General features: G+C 42.4%; 1 protein-coding gene across 9 annotated transcripts in view; it reads right to left on the bottom strand.

Annotated features, from left to right (window-relative positions):
- FRAS1 (Fraser extracellular matrix complex subunit 1) overlaps nt 1-22,388 on the bottom strand; it is a 465,636-nt gene that overhangs the window by 151,224 nt on the left and 292,024 nt on the right. For 8 of the 9 annotated variants that reach the window (XM_033857169.2, XM_033857168.2, XM_033857167.2 and 5 more), the window contains 8 exons: nt 20,453-20,605; nt 20,074-20,220; nt 14,233-14,379; nt 11,335-11,475; nt 10,265-10,405; nt 8,396-8,536; nt 5,361-5,631; nt 1,739-1,823 (listed from right to left, as the gene is read on the bottom strand). In XM_033857169.2, the coding sequence (XP_033713060.1) occupies nt 1,739-1,823; nt 5,361-5,631; nt 8,396-8,536; nt 10,265-10,405; nt 11,335-11,475; nt 14,233-14,379; nt 20,074-20,220; nt 20,453-20,605 (1,226 nt within the window). The remainder of the gene's footprint in view (nt 1-1,738; nt 1,824-5,360; nt 5,632-8,395; nt 8,537-10,264; nt 10,406-11,334; nt 11,476-14,232; nt 14,380-20,073; nt 20,221-20,452; nt 20,606-22,388) is intronic. The other variant, XM_073805374.1, reaches the window with a different exon arrangement.

Raw genomic sequence — 22,388 nt, 5'->3', positions numbered from 1 at the left:
AAATCCATGCATGGAAAAGATCAAATTAACTTACGTGAGAAAATCTCACAGACGCTCAAAACCATATTGAAATATCACAGAAATGTAAAGAAACAGAAGTAAGTTAAAATTCATTTCTAAAAATCCGTTTTTAAAAAGTTAAAATGACAAAATAAATAAAATAAAAACGGGCCTTCACCATCTACTCAACTGATTTGGGGAAAGAATCAGGGAACCATGGCAGCTCATCATCTCAGATTAGGAAGTCACTTGCCAAAAGCTACCCAAGTCTTTTATTCACCTAATTAGAGTAACTCTATTAGCACAAACAAAAAGATCAAAACAAAACATCTGAGCTTAAATACCGAGAAACATCTAAGCCAGTAAATCCCGAGACTTGGTAGCCCTTTGACCCATATTTACAGAGATCATATGTTTTTGCTTTGATTTAAACAAAATTCATACTCTTAGCCCAATCCTGAGGTCAAATTAATTTAGAATCAATTTCTAATCATTCCCCAACTTCAGTCATCACTGAAGTGAGAATGCCATGAGGAATCGCTGAGCTGGGCTGTGAACACCATTTGGAAGCCACTTCTGGTTCAAATCTATGTTATCCCATAGTCCATGGTCTTTTCGCTTTTGGACCAAAAATATAAAAATAACAGTTTTTGTTTGTTTGTTTTTGGCTGCCCTGTGTGGCATATGGGATCTCAGTTCCCCAACCAGGGATCAAACCCACGTCCCCAGCATTGGAAGCACAGAGTCTTAACCGCCGGACCACCAGGGAAATCCCCCCCCAAAAAATCACAGTTTTAAAAACAATGATCTCATATCCTTCCTTGAACCGAGACTAACACACTACCAAGATCTAATGTTTAGGTAATCTGGGTTCCCCCACGCTGATATCCCAGTCTCCTACTGTTCACAACTTAAGAATACATTGATCTTCCTCTTCCCTTTGCACATTTCAGTTGTTCAATCCTTCAAGCCCAGGTACTCAGAGCATCTACCATGATTTGTATTCAGGACACATAAGTACAGCTTGACGGAGATGCGTGATGAGAACAGAAGAGCCATCACACTGAATTTTATAGCAACTACCATGATTTCCTCAGACTTATGTTTGGCTGATGACCACACTGGTACTTCATTTAAATAGATCCTTGATAAGATCCTCTAACTACTGCAAACTGAGTTAAATGCAGTTCAGCTACAGGATAGATAGGCAAAATAGGTAAACATAATTCCATATCCCTGAGAGAAATAGTTAGACAAAACAAACCTATTCACCTATGAATACGGAAGTCTTAACAACTAGTACGGCTTCAAATTATTCTGAAGGGCTGGTATGAGATTCAGTATAGTAAAGTAAGGCACAATGTAATAGTCAAGAACACAGACTGTGTAACCAGATTCACTGGGCACGAATCTCAGCTCTCTGTCAGCTATATCACCATAGACAAGTTACTGAACCTCCCTGAGACTTAGCTTCCTCATCTGTGAATTGGGGATAATAATACCTCACAGGGCTGGCATAAGGATTACATGAGAAACATAAGAGTACTATGGATGTATCAGTAATTGTTTGTTGCTGTTATGACCCACAGTACTAAAAATTACTCCAGTGACATCTCATGAGGAAACTGAGACACGATTAATTCAGCTCAATCATTTTTGCTAAAACTACAGAAAATCTTTATTTGTGCTTCAGAATCAGTAGGCATGTGAAATTATTAATTGTGTGGCATTTTCTTACCTGTGTTGAAAATGCTTGTATGTTGATCAGCTGTGGCTCAGAGAAGAACTGCTGGTCACTAATTTTCAGGTAAAAGTAACCTTTCCTGAAAGAAGTCCCCAAGAAAGGAATGAGAAAGTACAATCATTAAACTGGTCTTTAGAAAGACAAGGATTAAAAATATTTTCAGATTATATGCATATAAGAGTTTGGATCAAACCACTACAGTAATATACTATTCACACAGTAAACAGAAATGCCCACATAAAGATTAACATAGCAAGATGCAGGTAAAACTACTGTATATTCTTCGATCTCATTATAACAATGTTTCTTTTTTTGTTGTTTTCTATTTTTCTAAATAGAATATATAAAATGTTGAAAAATCAGTTGTCAGGCCAAGACAGGTTAGTAATATATTGAAGGCTAATGGTTAAGTTGGAGAATGGAAAGGAATCTTTCACTGTCTCTGACTAGTTCTCAATGATTTCCTCTTCCCTGTGAATCCTCTCCCCAACTCCTGGCCAGTTCATGTGAGTGGACCCCAATAACACCATTAACAATGTTTGCAATGTTTGTGTTACATGACTCTATGGCCCAATCCTCCCTCCAGTCATACACATACACATTCAATGTGGACTGGACTACAGAAGGATGACTGATTATTCCCTGGAAATTTGGAACTGGCCTGACAGTGCCATTTGACTTTGGGGGAACCACAGTCTATCATGCTGATGGGAATGTGGAGCAAGCCCGTCTGTAGGAGGGAGGTGAATGTAGCCTTCGGGCAAAGAGACAGAGATGAGAGGAAGAACTGAGTCCTGCTTCCCATTTCTGGTTCTAACTCCTGGGCTTGCCCTGGAAGCCCAGCTGCCCTTGATGTGTTTGAGATCTGAGCCATACCTGCAGTGTTATAACAAGCCTTACAATTTTGCTTAATCTAGTTCAAGCTGACTTCCATTACTTGTGACCGAAGAGTCCTAATTAATAGAACAAAATAAGACTCACTCTTTGCTGTGGTTTTTACTTCCTGTTTCAGCAGCTTCAGAGACTACTAGGTGGGAAGGTAGGAGCTGCCCACCTTCAAAGCCAAAGCAAGCTCAGAACTCACTTCAGGCTTGTAAGATGTGTGATTAATACATTATGGAAGGTTTAGAATTCTGGTCTATACTATAGGGACCATTGTTTGAAAGGTTCTTTAAAAGGCATTCATGGAACTAACTACTGAGACATAAAGAATGTGGATGGATCTCAAATGCATTATGGCAAAAGCCAGAAACAAAAGATTATATACCGTAGGTGTCCATTCACATGACATTTCAGAAAGGGCAAAACAATAAGAGTGAAAAACAGATCGGTATTTGCCAGGGACGGGGAGCGGGGAAGGGAGTGCCTGTAAAAATGAGATGGGGGGAGTGATGAAACTGTTTCACATCTCGCTTCTGGTCTCAAGACTGCAAGACTATATATATTTGTTAACACACATAGAACAGTACAGTTTAAAATGGGGAATTTTATTGGGTGCCAATTATACCTCAATAAATCTGATTCTTTTTTTAAAAGAAAGAATGATTGTCTTCCCTCTCATTCCATCATCCCTTTCATTTTCTGTCTCATTTAAATCCTGTCCCTCTCCACTCCCACCTCCAGACTTCAAGAGAATGCAGGTGATGGAAGAAGCAGAATGCAGAAAGAAAGGATGGTTACTCCCAACCTACTGGGGAAAAACGATCTTGGCGGCACTGAGGTTCCAATAACTGTGTTCAGCCTCTCAGCCACGCCAGCGTATCAGGGCCACTAGGACTGTATTTCCGAGTCATCTTGCACTCCACAGGGGCATTCCAACCCAAAGAAAGCCAATCCTAAGGAATCACAGTGGGCATTTTCATGGGGATAAACAACCACAAGCCAACATGGCAGGTTGCCCCTTTTGTTTTTGTATCATTTAGAGACTTATATAATTTCCCTTTTCCATGAGTTTCTACCAACCTCGTTTTACTATTCCTCTCATTCTTTCTTTTTAAAAAAATTTTAGATAAAAAAGAAGATCCAATGTTAAATGGGTACTAAGAAATAAAAAGAGTACTGAAAGAAATCCCTGAAAAATAGTTGCCACTCTTGCTCCCGTTTAGGGGTGCAAAGCTCACTCTGAAAGGAAACTGGTGGTGAGAGATTAAAGAGGTTAAACAGACAAGAGGCTTAACTTTGGTTTTCTCTGGAGCTTTTATGGACTTTATACACTTTTCACAAGTGATTCCGAGACATATGACTACAGGTACGGAGCTGTGTATATATGTGTCTATGTGTGTGTGATGCAAACACCTAAGAACTATATTTGAAAGAAAATGAATGAAGAAGATAGAGCACAAATTTGAAGAGTGATTCTATGGCATCAGACACCAGAGTTTTAAGCTTCATCTCTGGAGCAATATTTTCCTATGCAATGATCTTTTGCCCCAGGAGGATGGAAGCATACCCTTTATTCCTAGTACTATGAAGGAGGCAGAAATCATAGTGGCTGAAGGCATGGGGTGTGGAATCAGAGAGCCTTGGGTTGGAGTCTCAGCTCTGCACTCATAGGCTGTGAGGCTTGAGCAAGATTACTTACACGCTCAAGGCCTCAGTTTCCCTATCTATAGCCTAGGATCATAAATATACATAATTCAAATAAAGGGCACAACGGCTGGGTCCCGGTTAGCACTCAGTAAATATTAGTTGTTCCTATTCCTGTAAGATGGGTCTTTTGAGGTTACTGGCATCACTGGCTCTGAACTGCAATAGGGAACTTGTGATCTACTTTTCTCCCCACTTATCTCCTAGCCCAGACCTTAAACATTTTTTTAAAAATCTCAAATTTAGTGGTGACAGTAGAAGATATTCACCACATTCTTTATCACTGTTCCATGGATTTCAACTCCCTGTTTACACATGTAGTCCGCTCTGAATGATCTGCACTAATGAAGCAGTGCAGGGTGAAGGATACTCCAACAGGCTAATCTTTGGGGTGCATTCCCTGGTTTCTGTTTAGTAGATTTACTCTGCTAATTATATGGCTCTATTTGCTTGGGTTAGCATTAACATTCAACTGCATTCCTGAAGCATATGTCAGCTGGGGTGGGGAAGACAGCCAGAAGTGTGCTAGGCATCAGAAGAAAACTGGATCAGGCTTAAAAATGAACCACATTTATCCCATAAAGTGGATAATAACAAGTTAACCGTGACTTTTAGTTTCCTTCCAACTCTGAAATTCTAGGAACCATACAATACCTTGAAAAGTACATACTCCATCCTCTAGCCACTCCCTCCTCCCGGTATAGTACCCTAATGCTGAAGAAGCAGCTGCAGCATCTGGGTATATAAGCGATTTTGTTTATCCTGGGCCAAAAAACTGGGTAATTGTACTAGGAACTTTCCCATCACATCAGAGAATTACCCATAATTATGCGATACAATAAAAATGCCTCTAACAGAAGCACTCTCTCTGAACAATTACAGTGATGTGATGACAGGCAGCTGAAAGCATTGGCCTTTGTAGAGTATCGATCTTCCCCAGAAGAAAAGGGAGAGCTATTGAGAAGGGGGTGTGGGGTGCAGAGCACTGATGGAAAGGTGGCAGGAGGAAAACAACAGAATGCTGGGTCACCTGGGCTTTTCTTTGCTGTGCACAAAACGCACTCTCTTCTCCTTCACATCTTTCCAGCTAAAGTGGCCAGCCTTGTCGAGCTGAACCTCTTTTCCATTCCTTGAGAGCACGAGGTGACCATTGGTGGGAGTGCTCACCACATGGAACAGGAGGTCTTCGATCCTGCCATCCTGGTCTTGAACATTCAGGAGGAGAAAATCCAGTGGCTTCATTGAACCAATTGCAAGGGTGAGGGAACCATTCACATGAAGACTAGGGGTGTTTATTTCGCCTGGAAAACATGTGAATCCGAAGTTCAGGCTTGGTACAGTCACTAATTAGGTTTTATTATTCTTATTATTTAAAGAAATAGACTTGTAATGTTCATTCAGAGCTACAAAGATGAAACTCTAAGCTATCGTATTCCATAAGACTCCTTCTAATACAGTGGTTCTCATCCCGGATGCACATGAGAATAACATAGGGTCTCAATATTAAATAATAAAACTCCTAGAAGAAAATATAGGAGAAAATCTTGGTGATCTTACATTAGGCAATGCTTTCTTAGATATGACACAAAGAGCACAAGTGACAAAAATAAAAATCAGATATACTGGACATCATTAATATTAAAAGCTTTTGTGCTTTTAATAACAAAGGACACCAGCAAGAAAGTGAAGAGACAATCCACAGAATAGGAGAAAATATTTCCAAATTACATATCTGAAAAGGGACTTGTATATCCCTTCTATATCCAGAATATATAAAGAATTCTCACAACTCAATAAATGACAAATAACCTAATTTAAAAATAGGCAAAGAATTTGAATGGGCATTTCTCCAAAGAAGATACACAAAAGGCCAATAAGCACATGAAAAGGTGCTCAACATCATCCGTCATCAGGGAAATTTGAATCAAAATCACAAGATGATATCACTTCATACCTACTAGGAAGGACAATAAAAAGTATTCCTGAGGGTGTGGAGAAACTAGAAATCTCATATATTGCTGGTGGGAATGTAAAATGGTACAGCTGCTTGGGAAGACAGTCTGGCCGTTCCTCAAGCAATTAAACATACAGCTACCATATGATCCAGCAATTCCGCTCCTAGGCATATACCAAAGAGTATTGAAAGCATATGTCCGTACAAAAACTGGTACACGAATGTTCACAGCAGTGTTATTCATAATAGCCCGAAGTGGAAATAATCAAAACAATCAAACATCAATTGATGAATGAATAAACAAAATGTGCTATATGCATACGATGCAGTTATTATTCAACCATAAAAAGACATATTGATATACGTTCTAACATGGAGGAACCTTGAAAATATCATGCCAAGTGAAAGAAGCCAGATGTAAAAGGCCACATATTGTAAGATTCCATTTACATGCAATATCTAGAGTAGACAAATCTATACAGACAGAAAGTAGATCAGTGGTTGCCAAGGGCTAAGGCAACAGGGCAGTGGAGAGAGACTACTAATGGTTATTGGATTTCTTTTTAGGGTGATGAAAATGACCTGGAATTAGACAGTGATGATGGTTTCGTAACACTGTGGATATGCTAAAGACTCATTGTATACTTTCAAGGGTGAATTCTATGGTATGTGAATTATATCTCAGTAATAATAACAATAAAGAATCACATAGGGATCTTTTAAAATAATCCTGATACTTAGGCTCCACCACCAGAGGTTCTGACTTAGGTGTTCTGGGGTGGGACCTTAGTGATTTTACAAGCTCCCCAGGTAATCCTAATAGGCTGCCACATTTGAGAACCACAGTCCTATCCTAATACATCTGTCATATCTGACCATCAGACCCACCAAGGGCAAGAAAAGGGTCAAGTGTCTGATACCATTTGTAAGGACAGCACCAGTTAATCTACCATGAAGTAGGATTATCAGTGGCTTACTCAGAATTCATGTGAAATATATACGTTGTTTTAAAAATTTACGATCTCTGTCCATAGGAAACATCTGATGGATGAATTAGGATTTCCGACCTTGATATGGAATTCATCCTGTCTCCCGCAAGTCGTTTTGCCTGGACTTTAACCGGTAGCACTTCTTCCTTTTACAAGTAGGTCAGACAGGGCAGTTTAGGAATGTCAAGCTTCAGGGGGACTACTTCTAACGTAAAATTACTCCAATGAAAGTTGAATTCATTTTCACAAGTTGACTTGTATTACATCCCAAGTGGGGTAAGCTGACTCTCAAGTATTGTACTTGGGGTTTCCAGAAGGATCCTAATGAAATAAGCCAAAGATATTTTCTTCCATGGGAAGTCTTAATATCATTAGAGGTCAGAGATATAGACATGAAAAATATGATTGACTGCAGGTGATAAAACATGATGCATGTTATTGATGAAGGACACTCAGAAGCCAAGAGATGCTCAGCTGTAATGTAACTCCCAATCCTCGTTCACCTGTAAAAGTTTTGGGGTTCAAAATTAAGCCTGAATTTAAATTTGTTTCTCTTTGTTGTTTAAGGTAAAGTGCCCACGGATGTGTTGGACAAGACTAGCTCCATTCCTTAACGTGTTACCTAATTCTTAGTGGCAAACAGAGTGGCTTGAAATCCAGCCACTTCCAACATGTGAACCTAACGGGGCAAGCTCCTCACACTATTCATTAATTACTTACCATTTATCTCCAGTGTGTGCACAAAGGATGCATCATTGCACCCTGGCATAATAGCTCTACATGTGTATATAAATATAATAAATTTTATCTGTAAGTATAATTTTCTATAACGTGGCTGTAGTTCAGGAACACAGCTAAGTTTTATGCCAAATTTCTGATCTGATAGCTCTGATTTTTAAAGCACAGATTGCTTCTTTTTCCCTTCCAAAGATCTTAGAAGTTGAATTTTCCCAATTTTCCATGTTCTATAAACAGTCCCTTATTCCATAGCAGCACCAGGGGTTTTCCGAGAATGGAAAGCCTGCATTTTGTACCACACGAGCCAACTGTACCTGCAAACTCAGCCTCCGCGTGGAGAAATTACAGGTGACTTCACCAGAGCATCGGAGGGGAAGCACTTACCAGCACATGTTTCATTAGAGGAGTGGGCAGGGAAGCCGGGAACACACTTGGCAACACAAAGGCCACTCTTCAGAAGGAACCCATGGTCACAGAGGTGACACCGGTCTCTGTGGCTGCACTGCAAGCACCCCCGGGGGCAGGCTATCGAAGAGAGGACACACTGAATGAGGCAGGACAGAGGCACAGGCCCCCAGAGGGGGCCACCAGTGATAAAGAAATGAAGAGTGGGAGCACAGCAACATATGACCCCCCGCTGCAGCAAAAGAGAATTCCCACAGTTCCCTGCAGAATTTCACAGAAATGAAATTTCCTACCCTGCAAAGGAAAGTGAACAGGAAGGAGCACCCTTGCTTTCCACACTATGACCTGAACATGTTGCACATAAATGGATTGTTTAAAAAGTTAACAATACTGACTTGTAAGGGAGGCAGCTCATAGGGATTAAGAGCATAAGCCCTGTCGGGTACTGTTCCTCTTCTACCACTTAACGGCTGCTGAGTTCGGGCAAGTTGTTTAACAGTCTGTGGTGCAATTTTCTCATCTTAAAAATGGGGATAGTAATAGCACCTAATGCAATGACTGTTGGTTGGATTACATGGGCTATATATATATAACGCGCAGTGACTAGAACAGTATTGCGCACACGAAAGGACTCAAATGTACTACTATCACTGCTATTCTTATTTTTCTTCTTCTTCTTCTTTTTTTTTTTTGCGGTACACGGGCCTCTCACTGCCGTGGCCTCTCCCGCTGCGGAGCACAGGCTCCGGACACGCAGGCTCAGTGGCCATGGCTCACGGGCCCAGCCGCTCCGCGACATGTGGGATCTTCCCGGACCGGGGCACGAACCCGTGTCCCCTGCATCGGCAGGCGGACTCTCAACCACTGCGCCACCAGGGAAGCCCTATTATTATTATTTTAAATGCATGTGGAGAGCAAGCTATTTAAAAGACCATAGATTATTTCTTCGAATCAAGTTAATAAGCTTCTATAAATCAAGTGTTTACTGCCTAATTATTCTGCTTCCTCAGTTGAGATGCTGTTATAGAGAGGTGGCACAGGATAGCTGAAAGGGCCCTGAATTAGAATCAGAAAACTTGAGTTTAATATCTGGCTTTCTGTTACCCTGGTTAATACTCTTAAGGCTCTTCCTTTTTTTTCATTTGTAAAACAGGATTCATAGTGTCTGCCATAGTTTACCAAGTCATTGTGGATGTTACACGAGATAACGCAGATGAAGGAAATTTGGGGAAATATAAAATGCCACGCCTAGGTAATGGCATTATTATTAAATATCAGGTATTCTTTAAAGTGGGGCACACCTTACCAAGTTTTGATGGAAATGATGAGAACAAACTGAGGAAGCTCTTGTGAATAACTCAATGGACAAGGTGATTAAGACTTTGGGTTTAACTTTAGTTTAATAACAAAAGTTCAATGTGTCTCACTAAATTGTCCCCAGAAATCCTACTCCTCAAGGATATTATAGCAATATCAGGGTCCCTGGTAATTTAGTCTACGCACTGAAAACCCTGGGCCCATGCCAATAGGGCTGACCCCCTCTTAATGGACACCACACCTCAGTTCAATACAAGCTTGACGTTCCATGAAATATTGGCTTTGTTTCCATACAGACCTTTAGGGACAATATTGATCTGTGCAAGAGAATTATTGGCCTGCACTTCCGTATTCTATCTAGCGAGCCATTGACAGATGTGCACGAGAAGTCATCAATTACTTAGGCCGAACTCCCTGGGTTTTCATTCTGCTCCTAATTCAGATTCTCCTTGGTAACCTGAGAATCAGCACACCTGGCTTCCTTGCTGCCCTCACTTCTTTCCGGAGAACACAGCACAGTCTCCAAGTTACCTGTGCATCTGCGGTTTGAATGATCTGCAAAGTTCCCCTTCCCACATTCCTGGACACACTGGGCTTCCAAGAGGAGAAACGGCCCTTCACAGCGGGTGCACTCATGGGGGCCTTGGCACTGGAGACAGTGGCTGTCACAGCCTGGAAGACACAAGTCAAGTCGACAGGAATGTGCATGGCTTTCCAAGGGGCTCCTCCATCACTCCTCGTGATGAGGCAGTACAACCCGGTGTGCTGAGCAAAGCAGCAGACTGGGAGTCAAGGAGCCAGGCTTCCAATCGTGACTGCCGCACTTACCAGCTGGGTGACTTGGCACTAGTCACTCCACGTCTCTGAGCCTCAGCGTTCTCTCCTATAAAATGCAGAGAACACACTGCCCCACCCAGTTCCTTGGATAAAGGTCAAATTACATAATGAAAAATACTATGCAAACTATAAATTGACAGATATCAGCCATTATCGTTATTAGTAACTAGTCCTTGACTCCCTGCACTGCTTCACTGAAGTGTCAATCTTTCCTGACTAACCTGGTCGGTCCTCAGGGTATCACCCAAGGATGCTCCCGGGAATGCTGCCTGTGCACTTTGGGTGGGCATTCCAGGGTGTGAAGATTTTGTGGCATTAAAGTGAGGCTGAAGGGGGTACTGAGGCAGAGAAAGACGACGGTTAGACATACGGTATTGGGAGGGTCGTGGGAGGGCAGATGGTGGGATAAGACATTCTTTCCATGTGCTCAAATGACGAGAGCATGCAGACCTCTCCGTTTGGAGCACAGGACTGTTCAAGTTTTAAAGAAATCCAAAACTAATGGTCAAACCATATCTGTTTGTGTGGCCATATACCTCCAAGATTCCCATGTGGATTTCAAATCTGGCAAATGTTGTACTGGGGCATGGGAGAAGGAAAGAGCGGACATTTGCATTAGAACAAAGGAAAACTCTTAGGAAAGAAACAAGAAATTGGATAAAAAGCCAGAGAGGAAACTGGCCACAGGCTCCTCATGAGGAACAGTAAAATACAGAGGGGGCAGAAGCTTGGATGAGCACAGAGCAAGGACCCCAGACACTTACTCTTGCAGAGACCTAGGTCCCGGTAAAATGATGGTGAGCAGTGCTCCACACAGGTCCCGTCCTGGAGAACATAGCCATCCATGCACTGCAGGCAGTCTGTCCTCAGAGGCCCGTGACACGCATTGCAACTCCAGTCACACTCTAGAAAGAAAGTTCCTTCGATCAGCTTCCTTTCTGTCCAGCCTCAGCCCCAGAGACTAATTTATGAGGACACTGGCTGCAGCTGCATGGGGTGAGTGAGGACAACAGAAGAGATGGATAAGTGAGCTCTAACGAGGCTCTGCTTGTAGTAGCCTGAACGCCTCTCTGAGGTTGAGCGTTTCCTAATTACGTTAGACATGGTGCGTACAAGGATCGCTCCTTCATGCAAAGCCTGTTCCAGGGAGTGGCCTATTTGCTCCCACAAACCTCATCTGACCTCCTCCAAATGCCAATAGGTAAAGGATGTCAGAGACTCAACGAAGAATGCATCTGCTCTCTCCACTGACACCGGCCACGTGACTCTCTTCCTCTCAAAAATCAGGCGTTGACCAGCACAACAGAAAGAACCAATGACATTAGACTTACAAGGGGTGTAAACGAACTGTCCAGAAATAAAGGAGTTCCTGAAATAACAGATCTCATTTAGAGCAGAGCTGACTCCTTCACATGTTCATTCACTGAACAAGCACTGATGGGATGTATGGCCCTGAACCTCGTGTGGCGGGTGTAGACCCTGCCCTCAGGAAGTTTATGTTCTAGGGGCTCCCAGCCTTAGATGCACACCCAAGTAATTCAGGGGGGTGGTTAGAAATACAGATCATCAGGTTCAACACCAGAACTACCGAGTCAGGCCCAGGAAGACAGGGTGCTGCGGCTACTGTTTTTGTCATTGTGATTATGCTAGTTGTTGTGGCTGTCGTTCTGATGTCCCAGGCAATTTGGACAGGCGATTTTGCAGTCATAAAATGCAGAGTTCTAGCTGGTAAGGTTAAGTCCTTCGTGCATGGAAGACGGGACAAAATAGCAGGATTAAGTACTTGGTTTTTTTTTTGGCGTTACGCGGGCCTCTCACTCTTGTGGCTTCTCCCGCTGCGGAGCACAGGCTCCGGACGCGCAGGCTCAGCGGCCATGGCTCACGGGCCCAGCCGCTCCGCGGCGTGTGGGATCTTCCCGGACTGGGGCACGAACCCGTGTCCCCTGCATCGGCAGGCGGACTCTCAACCACTGCGCCACCAGGGAAACCCTAAGTACTCGTTTTTGAAGTCAGGTAAATCTGTATTCAAGTCGTGGCTTTGGCACTTTTTATCTGCGTGTCTTACACACTTTCCTTAAGCTTTTTGAGCCTCAGTTTCCTTATCTGTAAAACAGGGATAAGAATAGCACCTATTTCATAAGGCTACTGTGAAGATTAAATGGAATAATGAATTTAAGGAACTCAGCACAGTGCGTGGCACACAGCAGTTTAATAAATGTTTGCTGCTGAACTGGTTTCCTTGGAGAACGTATCTCCACTCGGCGCTGCCTCACCCCACCGTCCCTCTCCTCTAAGAAGCTGGGGAAACCTCTCATTAGTCACCTTTCTCTCTTCTTTGATGCAGTATTTCTAAGTCCCAAAGAAGCAGGTAACTGTGCACGACGGTACACGTGCTTCCAAGAAGATTTATAAAGTTAATCTCACTCATTTATTTGACTGAATCAGTCCTGAGGGAAAATGACTAAAACAGAGCCTTGAAAACTGCCAGCATAGTTATGAAATCATTTACAACAGGGAGGATTTGTGATAATCTTGTTTTTCACCACAGACTGACAACCACTGGTTAGAAGGGAAAAACTAGAAAAGGTTCTGTGGTCTTGAGCACAGCAGACCGCCTCAGTTAACAACCAAGTACAATTTCTCAGAATGGAATGTAAGTAATTTTGCAAAACCTTAAAGCACCCCAATTTTATTTGACAGATGTCTGACCTCCATCTCTTAGCCCTAGCTTCTCTGGCAGAATTGGAAAGGTCGGAGGGGTGGGTGGGTGGGTGGGGAAGGTGGAACGGAGGAATGGAGAAGGGAAATGGAACAGAAGCAAGGGAAATCCATCCTTTAATTCTGTCTTTCCGCTTGCTGGGTCCTGCCATTTGAAGAGCATAAGCTCCAATAATGTTAAACACCGGAAAACAAGGTAAAAGGTAGTACCCGGTTTTTGACAATGCTTGCTTATAAACTCCTGGAGGACAGGGGCTGTGTCTTCACTCATTAAAGTATGTTAAGCAAGAGATGAACAAATCAGACACAACGCCTGTCCTCATTAAGCTTAGCGTCTGGCAGTCTAGAGCTGTAAATGCAAATGCCTACAGGGCCCAGGAAGGCGATGTAAATCTTTGAAATAGGGCTGGTGTGATAGGACAGGGAATGGTGGGCACCGTGGCACCCTTAGGAGATCATGTTCAACCCAACAGAGACAACAGCTACTCATCAACCTATTGCTGCACTGTGGGAATGCAAACCCAGTACTGCCAAACCTTCTGACTTTTTCAAAAGAGACTGAACATCTCAATTTTTGTATGTGAAGTCTTCTGATGTTTAAAAGGCAAAGAATTAAAAATTTTAAAATGCTGTTAAATTCAGTGGATCAAAAAAAAAAAAAAAAACAAAAAACAAAACCACAGACCCCTGTCTTGGATTAAATACAACCTGAGGGTTTCCAGTTTGCCATCTCTGGTCTAGTTACTAAGACCTGGCATAATATCTAGTACATGGTACATAGAGAAAAAGATTTGCTTAATACATACATACATACATACATAATGACTTTTCATCAGAGAAAGTCTAAACATCTGATGACAGTATTTTCCCAATGTGGGAGCAGACTTCTCTAGTAAAGGGGCATCGACAAGTAGAAGACTCGTGCAGTTCTGGAAAAGCTTTACCTTTGCATGTCTTGGTGGAGAAGTCAAGATAGTACTGTGGGGCACAGCTCTCATGCTGACAGTCTCCAAAGAGCAGGACCTTGTTTGGATCTCGGCAGGAGGTACAGCTGGCCGGTGAATCACAGCTTCCACAATGTGGGTCGCATGCTGAGCAGATAGGAAAAGAAAATGACCAGATGATTACCATTGCAAATACGGAAGCACTGATCAAACCTAGACAGATGCTGCAAAGCAACAGAGCCTCCCTCCAACCTATTTTTTAATCACGGCTCAGAACCCTACCCTGCGATCAACAGAAACAGAAAATGTTAATCTTGCTTTCCAAAATCAAAGAGGGTAATTTTATTTTCCAGAGAAGATAAATTATAAACCCAAGAACAGAAACCCCACATCCAAACTGCCTTGTGACTCAGCAACAGGATTAATTTATACTTATTTCAAGATCTCTGGAATAATAGTCCAGAGTGTCCTTGGACCCTTGCTTCTTAAGGAATCAGGGCCCCTACAGTTTATGATGTAGATTCAGATTTTTGTCTGATACCAAGATTAAAATTAGGCAGCAACTTATTTTGGAGCTCAGGAAATCCCGTATTTTAAGATACGAAGGACTTTAAGGTGACCTGGCTTACTGACTTACTCAGTTGTAATTCTTAGCAGTCACTTAATTTAGGCATTCAGGGATGATCTCCAAATCCGGCCATGCTTCCATCTCTGCCTGATTCAACAACTAGCATTTCTCCATTGACTCAGTTGTTCATGCTAGAAACCTTAGAGTCTCTCCTGGCACCTCCCTTTCTCTCACTCCTAATTCAATGACTTACTGGATCTTATTTGTTTGAACTCTCCTATATAATTCTCAGAACCTTTTGCTTTTCTCCATATCCACAAATGCCAATAATGTCCAAGCCATCATCATCTCCTCCTAGACCACTATCATAGCCTCCTAATTGGTTTGAGTCCCTTGCATTCTATTTTCCATATATCTGTAAGAGTGATTTTTTAATTCATACTTCTCAGGTGTCAGAGGACACTTTCATCTATGAGCTCATATCTTTCTTCAGGCCTGGAAAAATTCCAGCCATCATTTCTGTAAATATTGCTTCTCCATCATTCCCTCCATTCTTTCTACCTAGAAATCATAATACACATATTGGAATCCTCTCAATATAATCTCCAAGTCTCTTGTCTTTAACTCTTATTCATTCTTCAGCCTCTTCTTCAAGAAGGACTTCCCTGACTCTCCAGTCTAGAACAGGTCTCCCAGGTACTGTTCTTATACCTTTCATTCATGCCATACATAAAAATGTTCAATTTCAGCGATTATTTACCACCTGTACCCTTTACAGCTGTACGCTTCATGAAAGCGAAGACGAGGTTTCTGTTGTTCCTTGCAATAGTCCCCAGCACCTAGCTGGTTATCTGTAATTTTGTTGGTGTTCAATAAATACTTGCAACATAAGTGAAAGAAGCCAGATTTTGTAATTATATATACTCAAGCACTAGCATCTCTGCCTCCCTCTAAAATTTTCTCTCAGCATGTGTCAGAGGAAAAGTCTAGAGAGTGATCATGTGAGTTTTAGTGCTAAAGGATATCAAAGTGTGTGGCACAGTGCAGAAAAATGACCTCCCTCTAAAATAAAAAGAAATTCCTTTTGTTTCACCTACAAGAAAAGCCATTGGTATAAAATATTTGTTAGAATATGTAGACTTGTAATTAAAGGTCCTAGGAAAATTCTAGACTGGATTTTCAAACAGTTTGAAAATATTAGAAAAGATATTTTTATTGGAAACTTATATGAGACTAAACTTTTATCCTTTTGGGAGGTAGGATTTCTACACATGTTGTATCTTAATTTTGCCAAAGGGTTTGACAAAAACCCTAAATATAAACTTGTGAATACAAAAATGAAGTGGGGTCTACCAGCTGTAAGTGGATTTGAAGATGGTTGAAATACATACTCAGAAAGTTGTCAGTAAATCTTTGTAATTGGAAATGAATGTCTTTAGTAGAGTATTATGATGAAGTCTTAATTTCTTAGTTGGCCAATATTTTTATTAATTACTTTAATGAAAACAAAGAAATTATGCTAATGATATTTAAATATGACACATACACTTACATAGGATACACGCAGAGTTAAGTTTCACCAGCTGAAAGAAAAACTTAAACTTATTTTGGCCCATTGTATCAATAAACTAATCAGACGAAATAAGCTAAACTGTAAGTAAAGTCTTGCATTTATGTTCTATAACCAATTGTACAAACAGAGGGGACAGAAGGCCTGTTTAGAAAGCATTATTATAAAAAATGATCTAAGAATCTTAGTTGATTGAAAGCTTACTAAAAGTTGACATGGTTACTAAAGAAACTAACACAATCTTAAACTGAAGAGCCTTCATGTAACCTCAATGTCAGCTGGACGCCCTGCTGGACATGGAGCTGCAAAACAAGGCCCCTGTACTGACAGCTGAGAGTTTCTTGTAGTTTACTTCCTCAAGCTTCTGTCTGCCTCCGTGGTCTTGAATCCTTCCATGAAGTCTCATTCCCAAAGCATAACTCAGCTCCTTCACTGACTCCCAAAAGAAATGGGGTCCCGCCGAGCATTTGGAAATGTTAAAAGACTATATGGAGGATTTGGAGGGATGCAGTGGGGTCACACTAAGAAGCAGGGGGCTTCCATCACTTCTCTTCGAATGCTTCTTCCTCTTTAATCGAACCCCTCAGCCGTCTCCAAGGCAATCCCCAAGTGACCTTGTCTCACTCAAAGTAGTTCTGCACATAACCAAACCCCTTGGGTTCTAGCTTCCCCATTCAGAGGAGTGTGGGTGAGGAGCCTTTTCTCCCTCTTACAATATTCAGACCAGAGGGTATTAGTCTTACTGCAGTCACGTTGGTGTGACAACGTCTGGAATAGCAGGTGCAGCTCTCCGAGGTCAGTGACCCCATGGAAAGAGCTAAGAGGACAGTGAAGAAGGGGCCGAGGGGACCAGAAAGCAGTGAGGGAAGCAGAGATGTATTGATACTTTAAATATCGTTCATTGAGGAGAAGGGAACCTCACAGCCTATGATGCCCCGTCTCCCTCCTGACCTCTGAGACGGTCCCCTCTTTCTGCTCAATACTCCACTGACTCCAGTCCTGCTCAGAACAGAGAAGTCCAAGCTAATGTCAGACTTCGGAAGGGAATCGTGTGAATGAGGGAGGAGCCATTCTACACTGCTCCAGAAGGAGGCTCTAGGGCTGATGAGAAACAGCCCTCATCCCCACCGATGCACCTGGCTTCCTTCCTCATCTGTAGCAGCCTGTGAGGGGATGAGAGAGAATCTCTGCCCTGGGTGCAAGGTTGGCTCAGGTGCGCTGGAGTCTTCCTCCTACTCTAGGGCACTACGGTTTCAAGTACTGAGAACCTCATTTATCATCTCTTCTTGAAAGTTCCTTCTCAACTGGTTATCCTGAAATTTTAGAGCTCAGTACACAATTTCTAAAGGTTCCTGTAATCAGAATCTAGACAGCTCTGAAACTCTTACTTTCTTCTATAATATGGTTATTAATGCCTCCCCTTAATGTTGATTATATTTCCTTAAAAGCCCTTTACTGCACAATTCCTAAAATTGTCAGGCCTATAATTGTCTATAATGATGAGCAGTAGAAAGGGACATTGTGAATTTTTTTTACGTATTAGAAACTCAAATAGCCCAACTTGGGGGCATACCTTACCTTATTCAGTCTTTGGATGAAGGAAACCTAAGCTTTAGCAAAGGACTAAAGTTAGAAGATGCTTAATTTAACTGAAATAGTCTATAAAATCTTATTTACGTGGTAGCACAGCGAATGCATTTGTGCAGAGCAGAAGCTTCCCAGAAGAGAAATACTTCAATGCAACGTAGTTTTGCCACCTATAAGCCATATAAGGGATTCCGTTTTTTTCTTTTGAACTTTTATTTCTGTGATTCCACTGCAGTGAAGAGCCTCAAATATCTAAGTCACTACTTCTACACCAATACTCTTTTGCTCTTGAATAGAATATGCAAGTGTTTCATTCGTGTCTCTTGTGTTACAGAATCTACAGATTCCGGCAGATAGTTGATATATACCAAGCAAAGTTTTTGTTACAAAAGTAAAAAAAAAAAAAAACCAAAAAACTCTTTTCATGGATCCAAAAGGGATTTTTTTTTTTTTTATTTTTTGGTGTGTGTGTGTGTGTGGTACGCAGGCCTCTTACTGTTGTGGCCTCTCCCGTCGTGGAGCACAGGCCCTGGACGCACAGGCTCACGGGCCCAGCCACTCCAAGGCATGTGGGATCTTCCCGGACCAGGGCACGAACCCGTGTCCCCTGCATTGGCAGGCGGACTCTCAACCACTGCGCCACCAGGGAAGCCCCCCAAAAAGGGATTTTTATCTCTGGTATCTCAACAGATGATGCAAAATGGTGGGTTCCATATAACTTCATTTCAAATGCAAATCCTTGCAAGAATCTCCATAAACTAACAGTAATACCTATCTTTGTATCTATAAAATATAAATATCTTTTACTACTCGATTTGCCTCTCATTTCACATGACGATGATGATAACAACAGTAGCTATACTGAGAGCTTATTCTCTGCTAGGGTCTGTGCTAAGTGCAGTAACATTCGAGGTAGGCACTATTATAATCTCCCTTTTATAGAAAAAGGAAACTGAGGCCTAGTGGTTAATTCACCTGCTCAAGGGCACAAAGCTAGTTAAGTGGCAGTTAGGATTTGAACTTTAGTTACCTTATTCTAGAGCCCACTCTCCTAACCATTACTCTATAATTCCTTCAACATGGTACTTCCTAGGACAGAAAACTGAAATATCAGTACTGTATTTGTTAACTGTCATTTTCAAAATGAGAAAAGTATACCACAGTTTTTTGGCAACTGACACTTTACTGATTGAAATAAAGTAAGCTGCCTCAGCCTATTTCAAAACTGTTCCTTCATCTGTGAATCACTTCCTAATTTTTTTTCCACCCAGATTTGCCCTTGCCCTAATTTATCCTAACTCTTTGTTTGTGCATGACTCAGGTAATTAATCATATTTTAACTTATTTGAGAACTAAGACATCTATACAAGTAACTTTCATTCAAGACAAAATAAACTACTGTTTGGGCAGAAACTGAATCCTTTGTAGCATATCAAGCCTTGCATACTGTCAGTATTTAACAAATACATGTCAAAAACAAATTAAACCCAGAGAAGTGCTGAGGTTCAGGCCTTTATACTAGAATGAGCTCCACTCTCTGCTTAGGATCTTGGAATTGGATCACTGACAGAAACCACAGGAATAAACTAGACTAACAATTTTATGATTTTAATGAGATAACTAGAGAACAGAGAGGTTAAATGACTGACCCAAGAACACACAGCTCCTCTCTTGCAGAGGAAATCCCTAGTCCAGCACTTCCAATTAGGCCCATATCTGAGTTATAATCTGCTAATGGCATCCATATGCTTTGTAGATTCATTTTCTTTCTTTTCTAAAAATAAAGGCTACCAGGTGAAAATATGGAAGCAAAAAATCCCTGTTTTCTTCAATGACTCCAGAAGAGCAGGAAAGGAGAGAAAGTTCATTTTTTAAAACTTACGCTGACAATGGGCTTCCCTAGTGGCGCAGTGGTTGAGAGTCCGCCTGCCGATGCGGGGGACACGGCTTCGTGCCCCGGTCCGGGAAGATCCCACATGCCGCGGAGCGGCTGGGCCCGTGAGCCATGGCTGCTGAGCCTGCGTGTCCGGAGCCTGTGCTCCGCAACGGGAGAGGCCCCAGCAGTGAGAGGCCCACGTACAGCAAAAAAAAAAACCCAAAAAACAAAAAAACTTACGCTGACAAGTGTGGTTGTCATCGAGATAGTGCCCTGGGAAGCAGGCAGTGCTGCAGGTGCCAAGATGGGACAGAACGAGGTCGGTGTCACATGAGGAGCAGGAAAAGGGTCCTCTGCCCCGGCAGGTTCTGCAGGAGTAGTGACATTCTGCAGACGGAAGAGACATAAAGAGAACCTATGAAGCCAAATTCCCCTCCAAAGCAGCATCCCAAGAGCCGTTAATAAAAGCCCCAGCCCAGAGAGCATTAGCTGGTCTAGTTTATTGCCCTACAGTGTGCTTCCTGCCTCTCTCTCTCTCTCGGGAAGTTCCAGCCTTCTCAGCTATTGCCCAAGAGAAGCTCATGGGGCACGGCAGCTCCTGTGTCCAGCACTTACTCACTTTTACAAGCTCCTCTCTCTGCGAAGTATCCAGAAGGGCACTCGGGAACACAGCGATCTTCTAGCAGCAGGTACCGGGCATTCTGACACCTCAGGCAGACGCTCCCGGTGTTGTCGAGGTCAGCTGCGCAGTGCTGGCACAGAGGATGGCAGTCTGGAGAGCACATGAGAGCACAGAGAAGGCACGGATGCTATGAACACAGCGTCTCATTTCTACACCAAAGGGTAAAAGGGACTGCAATGGCCACTGTTGCAGCACAGATGGCTGGAGAGTAGCGCAAAGGCAGTATACATCAGTAAAGTAGAAGCTTGGGACCTGTACAGATTGCGTGTTTGAGGTTTTTAGCAAATGGCCAGGCCCAACACAGCAACTGAGTTTTCATCCCTTTCCGACTGAACAACCTTCAAGTCCTAGGGCAGCATGTGATAGATACTTGCCAGGGGGTATAGAAAGAACTATCAGATAACAGAAACAGTTCATCATATCAGCATATCCCCCGAGAGCTCCCAGAACTCGGGTACCGTGTGCCCGTCGTTCACAGAGCTCCTAAGCTGTGCTCAGAGGCCCCACGAAGCTCATCTCCCCGATGTGGCCTTCCAGAGTCAGCAAACCAGCCTCAGGCATTGGTAGAGGGGGGAATTAAGGTTGGTTGATAATAGAATTGGGGGGAAAGTTTAGTCTTTAACTAGAGGTAAAGTTACAAAGAGCTGAGTTGGAAAGTCATTTTCATGACCATCATGATACACAGTTCACAGAAGCTGTTGTATCAGTTGTGATTAAATCTATAGGGCAAATTAACTGGGATGGCCAGCACTGTCTCTTGTTCTCATCCGTGTAAGAGTCATCCTTTAATTAAAGAACTTGGTTGTGTTCAGCTCCCCATATAGGTGAAAAAGTCCTCTGTCCTACCTTAAGTGGTAATAATGCTTCAAATCCCATTTACCATCCTCCATCCCAAAGGTGGAAGAAAAGCCACAAATCCTGAATTACCCCCCAAAATGAAAAAGGAGTAAAGACCTAGGAAAAGAGAAGAGACTTCTGGTTATAGGTCCTGTCCATCTTCCCCTGCAGGATTCAAAGCACTGTTTGCAGTTGCTAAAACACCATTCAGCGGCCACATAGGTCTTGTTTCATCCCAGTCTTGTAGATTGTGATTTCTAGCGATATTTAGACTAAAAAATCCTTGTCAATAAAACAGATTACCTGTCCTTGAAATCTGTTAAAACAGGTCTTTCTCTCCATACCCTCAGTGATACACTTTCTTAATTGCTGATCACCTGAGACGTGTTCTTTGCCAAAGAAGAGATCTCAGTCCCATACCCAGCGCCCACTCATCCGCATGAGAAGCCTTTGAGACCTCTAGCCATTCCAGAAGTTGAACCCAGAGTGTCCTCCGCAAAAATCCTCTTTTAGCAGCACACAAGTGAACAGGCTCCGACCTTTCTCTGAACTTCAGGAGTTTCAAATTACAGGCCGCCTTTTGCCAATATTAGAAACAGTTCTTGATATCCGAAGAGGCAAATTAATCCCCATTATAGCCCTTCAGTAAATTATAAAGGAAATGATGGCTGTATTGAGAGAAATCTGATAAGGAGGCTATTTCCCCCTGACTTAGTGTACGGTTTCCACACAATGCCAACCTTTTTGTTTTCCTTTTCCTGTGCTTTCCTCACAGTGCCAGGAGCACTTTGAAAGTTCCTGGAGCAGGTGGAGGTAACTCCGTTGTATGATTACCTTAATGAGTGGGTACAGGTTAGAACTGAAAACCCAGGAAACGTGACTGATTCAAGGCTCCATTATTTGAAAAGTCTTGGCCTCTTCCTCTTTAAAGCCAGTGCTTACAGAGAGTGTGGGGCTCCGGCATGCGTCAACAAGTTCCGCAGGTGTGCAGGGGTCTAAAAACTGGTTGCAGCTAACTGAGGCTTTCTCTAGTGTA

Source organism: Tursiops truncatus, chromosome 5 (genome assembly GCF_011762595.2).
Source record: "Tursiops truncatus isolate mTurTru1 chromosome 5, mTurTru1.mat.Y, whole genome shotgun sequence".
Lineage (NCBI taxonomy): Eukaryota > Metazoa > Chordata > Mammalia > Artiodactyla > Delphinidae > Tursiops > Tursiops truncatus.
This window is presented reverse-complemented; position numbering and strand designations above follow the sequence as displayed.